General features: G+C 41.9%; 1 protein-coding gene across 1 annotated transcript in view; it reads right to left on the bottom strand.

Moving 5' to 3' along the window:
* Positions 1-10,000, bottom strand: part of matn4 (matrilin 4) — a 22,011-nt gene that overhangs the window by 4,924 nt on the left and 7,087 nt on the right. The window contains 7 exon segments of the mRNA XM_028447464.1: positions 3,590-3,712; positions 3,813-3,935; positions 4,136-4,258; positions 5,004-5,235; positions 5,403-5,561; positions 5,635-5,810; positions 5,933-6,026. Of these exon segments, the coding sequence (XP_028303265.1) occupies positions 3,590-3,712; positions 3,813-3,935; positions 4,136-4,258; positions 5,004-5,235; positions 5,403-5,561; positions 5,635-5,810; positions 5,933-6,002 (1,006 nt within the window). The 5' untranslated portion in view covers positions 6,003-6,026.

Genomic DNA, 10,000 nt, shown 5'->3' with positions numbered 1-10,000 from the left:
AATATTAGTGACTTTTGTTACATATATTGTTGTCACCTGTGTTCCGATTTGTAAATGTGTGTAAATGCCACCAGGGGGCGCAAAAACCACCAATAATGTCCACTGCTATGGTTTTAAACCGTACCTGTAGTGAATTTGACTCCATCAAAGATAATTTATAATAGTGTAGGTTTGGTTAGGTTTTTTTCTTTAAAAACACGAGATAAATTAACACTAACATTTGCAGCCATTTATCTCGTTAGAGTCACATTAGCTCTGCAACAAACTTCCGACTGGGAGTTGAAAGTGGACCTGAAGAGGAGGCTTGTCTTCCCGCAGGACGTGGCAGTGACCTCATTCCAACCAGATATGGTCCTTTTATCCAGGAGCACAAAAAACATCATAATGGCTGAGCCCACAGTGCCCTGGGAAGAGAGGCTAGCCACATCCCACCAACTGAAAAAAGCCAAGTATCAAGACCTGGTTGAGGAAGCTGTTTTAAAGGGGTGGCATGCAACCAGCTACCCCATTGAAGTCGGCTGCCGCGGTTTCCCAGCAAAATTGGTGCGCTACTTCCTTTAGAGAGTAGGCCTGGAGCCCAAACAGCTGAAAAAAGCCACTAGAGACACAGCTGCAACAGCTCGAGTCCAGCTCGAGATGCCTGTGGCTGAAGAGAGCCCACAGTTGGAACCCTTCTGCAAGTGAAGGCTTGTGAGTCTTCGCTGCCCCACTCAGGATAGGTGTTCAGGTTAAGGGGTGAAACACCTGAGACCCTGAGATTCCTGCTGATGATGGGGAAGGGTTCCAATAACATGGATGCTCCAATAAACACCATCTCGGAAGACAATTTGCATTATAGGTACGGTAGTTCCTGCAGTAGCATCTTGTAGCAACGCATCTCTGATGTTTACTTCACCTTATTGTCGAGAGCATGGGGAAAGACCCATGGACATCTGCAAAAGAACGGATGACAGCTCGGAAAGACGGCATGCAATAGTGTAAGGGCTAGCACCCCGAAGCACTGCATAACAAGCTACAAGTTTTGAACAAAGAGAATACCCCCAGGCGGACCAAGGAGGGGGGGAGGATAAAAGACCCGGACAATGGAAAAAGGACTACGAGAACGGACACGGAAAGAAAAAAGGCTGAAGTCAAAAGAAGATGCAACATCTACAAAGGACTTTTCAAGAATGAGTGTGGTGTTAAAAATCTACCAAGGCAAGTCCAAATGCAAAAAGCAGTGTCAGCAACGCAGAACACCTGGGCTTACACAGAGTAACCTCTCTACGTTTGTCAAGAGTGTTTGTCAGTCAGTTGAGGAGGACCAGGGCCAGGAGGCAAACCACAGCGCCCCAGACCTCCCTGCTCCAACTATTCAGAGCACAGGAAGAGTCAGTGAACCTGAAAGTCTAAAAGACTTTGAGAGGAAACCACCTTTGAACTTACCACCAGCAGCAGATCGCAGATGGGCCCAACTGGATGACAATCTCAATACCATCCTGGAAAAAATTCTGAAAGGAGATGCAGCTAAGAAGATCAAGACCATGGTTGGAGTTGTGTACCAGGTTTGCCACGACATCTTTGGCGCGAAAGAAGGCAAGACTTCCAGGCCACCAGCATTGCCTAGCAGCAGACAGCGGCAGATAAAAGAGCTGCGAGAAGACCTAAAGGACCTCAAAAGAAAGTGGTGGGAAGCAAGTCATGGGGAAAGAGCGCCCCTGAATGAGATCAGCACAGAGATGCGGATAAGGCTAATCCAGCTTCGGAGAACTGAGACCACACGAGAGAAGCAGAGGGAGAAGCGCCAAAAGAGGAAAGCCTTTTTCAATAACCCTTTCCAATTCACAGCAGACCTACAAGGGAAGCCCAAGGGTGGGACCTGGCATGTCCAAAGGAGGAAATAGAAATTGTGTGACGGCTGCACACGGAGACTTCTCCAGAGGTATTCCTCTGGGAGAGTGTCCTTTCAAACTGCCGATTTTGACACCACACACCCCTTTCAACATGGCAGACTTCACCATAGATGAAGTGAGGGCAGTTGTGACAAAAGCATGAGCAGGATCATCCCCAGGACCATCAGGCACCACCTATAAAATCTACAAATGTTGCCCACTGCTGTTGAAAAGGCTCTCTACGAACACTGTGGAAGAAGAAGCTGGAACCCGGGCTCTGGACTTTCGCTGAGGGCTGTTTTGTGCCAAAAGAGCTAAATTCCACAAGACTCGACTAGTTTTGGGTGATTTCCCTCCTAAACGTAGAGGAGAAAATCTTCTGGTCCATCATTGCCCAAAGACTAACAACATGCCTGCTCGCCAATGAGTTAATCGACCCCAGTGTCCAAAAAGGAGGAGTTCCGGGATATTCCGGCTGCCTGGAACATACAGCCGTGATTAGCCAGCTCATTAACTAAGCCAAGAGCAACAAGACCACACTTTCTGTCGTTTGGTTGGACGTTCCCAAAGCTTACCCAAGCGTCCCACACAGGCTGATCCAAAAGGCATTAGATCACTACCGAGTTCCATCAGAGGTAGTTGAACTTGTAATGGTTGTAATGGCACACATGGATGCACGGCAGATGAGATTCACCATGGGGAGTGTCACTACCAAATGGCAAAGGCTCATCATGGCAAGATGCACGATTTCCGTGGCCCTGTTTACAGCGGCTATGAACCTGTTGCTAAAGGCAGGAGGTTTCCAGTACAAGCGCCCGATGGCAGACGACAGTACGAGACACCCCGCTTCGCGAGCTTTCATGGATGATGTGACGGTGATGACTCCATCTATCCAGGGGACACAGTGGATCCTGAGTGCACTGGAAAAGATGGCCACTTGGGCACGCCTGGATTTCAAACCTTAAGAGTCAAGGAGCCTCAGTATCTTGAAGGGGAAGCTAACAGGAAACCTCTTCAGCATCAAAGGCTCCGAAATTCCAACAATCCAAGATCAAAGGATCCGATGCCTTGGAAAGCAGTACAACAGCTCCCTAAAAGACAGCAGTAACATCACAAAAACCAAAGCCCAGCTGAGCACCTGGCTCAAGGCAATCGAGCACAGCCAACTGCTCGGGAGGTTCAAAGTCTGGTGCTTTCAGTATGGCATCATACCCCAACTGCAATGGCCCTTCCTGCTTTATGGCTTCCCCATGTCCCAAGTGGAAGGAATGGAAAGGTTGTGCAGCAAATTCTTGCGGAGATGGCTCAGAGTCCCACCATCCTTCAGCGCTACTGCTAAGTAGCACATTAGCCTGCTGGCTTCATCATATTTTAGCTACAGAGACACACATTAAATTAGACACAGAAACCATAAAGGGTTATATCTTACACTTTATGTCACACTACCATATATAAATATACTAATATATCGCACAGCATTAGTTCACACACTGATATTTGTATCGATACACAGGTTCATAAACACTTAAATTGTGATGCTAATGATCGTGATTATTTTAGATTCCACCCCACAGGTGTGTCACAGACTGCGATGTTTCCCTCCTGCTTTAGGGTGAGGAATGGAAGGTTCGATGTATGCACGTGATGCAGCAGAAATGCGCTCTTTAAGAGATGCACCTGTATGTTAGCGCTGTAAATGGGCATGTCCATATACTCACGCCGGCAGCTCTTCCCGTCCTCCAACAGTCTGAACCCTGGTTTACAGCTGCAGTGGAAGCCGTTCAGCACACTCTCACACTCATGGTCACATGTGTGGTTTCCAAAGGAGCAGTAGTCGATCACTAATGGATCAGAGTTAGCGGTTAGCGGTTAGCAGCAGAGCTATGTTAGCGTCAGTGTCAGAGAGCGGTCATGAATTAGCACGATGACCAGTGGACTCACTGGAGCAGGTCTTGAGGTCATAGTTCAGTTCGTATCCATGGTTACAGTCACAGCTGAAGATTCCTGGTGAGCTGTTGCAGATCTGATCACAGTCGTGTTTTCCTTGAGCGCAAAGATCAATAACTGCAACGACAACATCAATATTTACTGTTTTATCAGTGAACGACACAGCTGCTCTCAGCTCAGTCAGCTGTAAAGAGTACTACAGATAACTAAGCACTTTAGATAACCACGTACTTTAGATAACTACGTACTTTAGATAACTCCCTCTATAGTTAGTACTTTGGATTACTAATTACACTTAGGTATCTGTTTTTTTTTACCTGTGCAGGTTTTCTGGTCCTGGTTGAGGGTGAACCCTGGTCTGCAGAGACATTGGTACGATCCTGGGGAGTTCTCACAGATGTGCTCACAGCCATGCTCTGCCTCCAGGCACAGATCCATTCCTACAGGACGTTAGCATTAGCGTTAGTGCTAATATTAGCGCTAACGCTAGCGCTGATACGTCTCAGAGGAACTAACAACCAAACACTCTCAAGGTTTGTTACAATACATAAAGATAAGTACACATCACAATATGTTATGATACATTGGGTAAAAACACGATAAGTTAAAAGATTAGAGGATAAGTTGTTACATTGCGATGCGTTATGCTGGGATACGATATGTGCTGTGTAATACGAAAAGTTAAGATACGCTTCAATTAATTACAATTTTGTGTGGTATTTTCCGAAATGATATAATACATTAGTAACAATAGACAATACATTACCATTTTATTACCATGTTACAATAAACAATGATACAATATGATCATCTATGTACGACACAATGCGTTACAGTTTGTTATGATAAGAAGACATGCCTTACAATACAAATGTCACAACAATCTGTTACACTAAGTTAAGATACATAATAAAATGTTACCACGAGACATTAAGATAAATAAATTACAATACAACATAGATTACGACTTTACGCGACCTTATGAAGACAAGTTAAGATACTAAATGTTACAAAAAAATAATTTAAGACATGATAGATAGCAATAAGATAAGCTAACGTAAAATGGGATTAATTACAATGTTGCCCAATATGTTCAAGATTTTGAGAAAAATTGTGATACGATACATTACAATACAATATTACATTACGGAAATAGAAACACGTTAGCTGAACAGGGCGTCTCACCACAAAGCTTGTCCTGGAACTGGAGTCCAAACTGGTGAATGAGGTCGAAGGACTCCACCAGGAACACGTGGTCCTCAAACGGTGGTGAGGCCATGGCCCTCAGCGAAGCCATGTCTGCTCTGGCCACACCCACCGCATAGATCTCTACGCCCCGCTCTCGGGCCTCGGCCGCCACCTCAGCCACACGGTCCTGTGGGCGTCCATCCGTCACGATGACTACCACGTTGGGGACCTGAGGGGGGCGGACGGGATGGTTAGACGTCCACGGCGTTCACCTCGCTATCCTGGACGGGCTTCAGTTAGCGCAAGCAGAGCACATCGTCCTAAAACTGTTCCTATCATATCCTGTCACGTGGTCAGGTCACGTGTTCGGGTCATGTGACGGGTCATAGCTCATACCTTGGGCCGGTCTCCGGCCTCAGCGGTGAAGGCCTGGGTCAACACGTATTTGATGGCGAGGCCCGTCATGGTTCCTTGAGCCAGAGGAACGATCTCATGGATGTTCTTCACCATGTCCTCCACGTCAGCGTGAGACTTCAGGGAGAACTCGCTGCGGACCTGAGAACCAATCACAGCAAAGTCCTTCACTTATCGTAGCTGTGTTATCTGGTGTCTTTGATGGTGTGCAGACCTGGCTGGAGTACTGAACCACGCCCACCCGGGTGGCGTTGAGCCCAATGTCCAACGTGTTCAGGATGTCAATCATGAACTTCCTCATGGTTTCAAACTCGTGGGGCCGGACCGAACGAGAGCTGTCAATGAGGAACACCAGGTCCACCGGACCCGACTTACACTTCTGCTCTGGACCTGCAACACACACACACACACACACACACACACACTTCATTGCTGTCACACTCACTCTATAAGTGAAGCCCTCTGAACTTTCCCATCATGCACTGGGCTTCTACCGTAGAACAGAGACTGACCTGCTTTGGGTCGAGCTGAGACGAGAACCAGGCTGAGCAAGAACAGGCCCCACGCTACGAACGCTCTCATCTCGTTCTGAGGATGAAGATCAAACTAAAAACAGAGGCAGAGTCAAAGTCCGAGTTACCATAGTAACACAGTCCATGGGTCAAACCTGCTTCTGACCAGGTTTAATCTGCTGAGTCACTCTCATGAAACCACATCATCATTATTAAAGAAGTAATTTATTGATGCTTTAAAACATTGTGTGAGTGTGTGATCACATGATCAGTTGATTTCTATGATAAATTAACTAAATAACACATTCTTTAACCCGTTACTACCTTTAAAATGTTCAAACCACAGTCTGTCTTTTTTTATTTTTTTTTTACGTGTCCATCATTTATTTTTACTGCTCAGTAACAGATGATGTCACTTCCTGTTGGTCTGAGCATTGGTTTCTATTGGCTTCTCATATATTGTAAAAGCTGCAGCACATGTTCAGTCACTTTCTAATCATTAAATCTGTGATTGATCTAGTGGGTTTTATGAGGACATGTAATTAATCTAAACACTGTCAACTGATTGGCTGAGCTGGAGAGATTGAAGCTGAGAAGAGTTTGATGAAATGGTAAAAGGGGGCGTGGTCATGGACGGCTTAGCTGAACCAGGTTTAAATCCTAAGTCTGGTTCTACTGAGAACGCTTTGATCAGCCTAAGTTACCATGGTGATTTAGCCCTGTAAGACATTAGCTAGCTTTGCAGTCCAGCACACACTGATGAAATCCTGGAAGTTAGCACAATAAGAGGTGATCTGGCTTTGTAGTACAGGCCCTGTGTAAACGGTCTCTACAAAGCTGGATCAGTATATCTTAGATCTGCATATCCTGGACAGGGTGGGCGGAGTTACCAGCGTCAGACCAATCAGAATCACAGAGAAACTGTGGAGAACAACTTACATCACTATTGAGAAATAATTATTTCAAAATATGAAGAATTAAAACATAATTCAGACCAAAAACAAACAGGAAGTAAAGAACACAGGAATGAATGAGTGTTAATGATTAAATTAGTGAGATTATACAATATTAATTCAAAATCGTCTACTAGGAGATGATTTACTAGTAAAGTCTACTTGTTGTATAACAACAACAACGTAAGGCAACGTAACTCATCAAAACTCTCCCTCAGCGGAAAGACATATTATTACTAGACACGTATATCATTATATATACAACTGTGTGTGTGTGTGTGTGTGTGTGTGTGTGTGTGTGTGTGTGTGTGTGTGTGTGTGTGTGTGTGTGTGTGTGTGTGTGTGTGTGTGTGTGTGCGTGCGTGCGTGCGCATTCCGGTCCAACCTACTCGTAAACCAGAATGGTACAAACAGCTGGTTCAGAGTGCGTGTGTGTGTGTGTGTGCGTGTGTGTGTGTGTGTGTGTGTGTGTGTGTGTGTGTGTGTGTGTGTGTGTGTGTGTGTGTGTGTGTGTGTGTGTGTGTGTGTGTGTGTGTGTGTGGTGTTTATGTAACATTTTCATCAGGCAGTGTGCAGGGCACCCTAACCTGGCCCATAGGCTCTCTGTGTATGTTAGGACATATGTTTGAAACAAGCTTCACTACTAGTAATAGTAGTAACAGTAGTAGTATATAGTAGTAGTAGTAGTAATAGTAATAGTAGTAATAACAGTAGTAGTAGTAGTAGTAGTAACAGTAGTAGTAACAGTAGTAGTATATAGTAATAGTAGTAGTAGTAGTAGTAGTAGTAACAGTAGTAGTAGTAGTAATAGTGACAGTAGTAGTAGTAGCAACAGTAGTAGTAGTAGTAGTAGTAACAGTAGTAGTATATAGTAATAGTAGTAGTAGTAGTAGTAACAGTAGTAGTAGTAGTAGTAATAGTAACAGTAGTAGTAACAGTAGTAGTAGTAGTAGTAGTGACAGTAGTAGTAGTAGCAACAGTAGTAGTAGTAGTAGTAGTAACAGTAGTAGTATATAGTAATAGTAGTAGTAGTAGTAGTAACAGTAGTAGTAGCAGTAGTAGTAACAGTAGTAGTATATAGTAATAGTAGTAACAGTAGTAGTATATAGTTATAGTAGTAGTAGTAGTAGTAGTAGTAACAGTAGTAGTAACAGTAGTGGTAGTAGTAGTAACAGTAGTAGTAACAGTAGTAGTAGTAGTAACAGTAGTAGTAGGAACAGTAGTAGTAACAGTAGTAGTATATAGTAATAGTAGTAGTAGTAGTAACAGTAGTAGTAGTAATAGTAATAGTAACAGTAGTAGTAACAGTAGTAGTAGCAGTAGTAGTAACAGTAGTAGTATATAGTAATAGTAGTAACAGTAGTAGTATATAGTTATAGTAGTAGTAGTAGTAGTAGTAGTAACAGTAGTAGTAGTAATAGTAATAGTAACAGTAGTAGTAACAGTAGTAGTATATAGTAATAGTAGTAGTAGTAGTAACAGTAGTAGTATTAGTAGTAGTAACAGTAGTAGTATATAGTAGTAGTCGTAGTAGTAATAGTAATAGTAGTAGTAACAGTAGTAGTAGTAGTAACAGTAGTAGTAGTAGTAACAGTAGTAGTAGTAGTAACAATAGTAGCAACAGTAGTAGTAGTAGTAGTAATAATAACAGTAGTAACAGTAGTAGTAGTAGTAGTAATAATAACAGTAGTAACAGTAGTAGTAGTAGTAACAGTAGTAGTAACAGTAGTAGTAACAGTAGTAGTAACAGTAGTAGTAGTAGTAGTAGTAATAATAACAGTAGTAACAGTAGTAGTAGTAGTAACAGTAGTAGTAACAGTAGTAGTAGTCGTAAAAGTAATAATAACAGTAGTAACAGTAGTAGTAGTAGTAGTAACAGTAGTAGTAGTAGTAGTAGTAATAATAACAGTAGTAACAGTAGTAGTAGTAGTAACAGTAGTAGTATATAGTAATAGTAGTAGTAGTAGTAGTAGTAAAGGTAGTAGTAGTAACAGTAGTAGTAACAGTAGTGGTAGTAGTAGTAACAGTAGTAGTAACAGTAGTAGTAGTAGTAGTAATAGTAACAGTAGTAGTAACAGTAGTAGTAGTAGTAACAGTAGTAGTAGGAACAGTAGTAGTAACAGTAGTAGTATATAGTAATAGTAGTAGTAGTAGTAACAGTAGTAGTAGTAATAGTAATAGTAACAGTAGTAGTAACAGTAGTAGTATATAGTAATAGTAGTAGTAGTAGTAACAGTAGTAGTATTAGTAGTAGTAACAGTAGTAGTATATAGTAGTAGTCGTAGTAGTAATAGTAATAGTAGTAGTAACAGTAGTAGTAGTAGTAACAGTAGTAGTAGTAGTAACAATAGTAGTAACAGTTGTAGTAGTAGTAGTAGTAATAATAACAGTAGTAACAGTAGTAGTAGTAGTAGTAATAATAACAGTAGTAACAGTAGTAGTAGTAGTAACAGTAGTAGTAACAGTAGTAGTAACAGTAGTAGTAACAGTAGTAGTAGTAGTAGTAGTAGTAAAAGTAATAATAACAGTAGTAACAGTAGTAGTAGTAGTAACAGTAGTAGTAGTAGTAACAGTAGTAGTAGTAACAGTAGTAGTAGTAGTAACAGTAGTAGTAGTAGTAGTAATAATAACAGTAGTAACAGTAGTAGTAGTAGTAACAGTAGTAGTATATAGTAATAGTAGTAGTAGTAATAATAACAGTAGTAACAGTAGTAGTAGTAGTAACAGTAGTAGTAACAGTAGTATTCTGTAGTAGTAGTATTTTTTGCCGTGGTCTTAATAATATATTTTACTTGTCATGGTCTACTTCTGTGTCAGTTTTCATGATTCTACGATGAAATATTTTTTTTGGCAATTCCTATCACGTAATGCATTTTTGATTTTTGGGCTACGTGGGGGCACTGACTCATCAATTTTTTAAATTTTTTAAATCAGAAATAGCCAAAAATTAGAGAAGCGTGTGATTTAATTTTGTTTTAATTTTTGAGACTCTACCCTAACCCTCGGGAAAGAAAGAAAGAAAAATAATCCAACACAATAACAATGTTTCCCTTTTTTTGATACTTTACTGATCAGACAGACCAGATGTGACTCTACTTCCTGTTCCTGTGTGTGA

This window comes from Gouania willdenowi, chromosome 5 (assembly GCF_900634775.1).
Source record: "Gouania willdenowi chromosome 5, fGouWil2.1, whole genome shotgun sequence".
Taxonomy (NCBI): domain Eukaryota; kingdom Metazoa; phylum Chordata; class Actinopteri; order Blenniiformes; family Gobiesocidae; genus Gouania; species Gouania willdenowi.
This window is presented reverse-complemented; position numbering and strand designations above follow the sequence as displayed.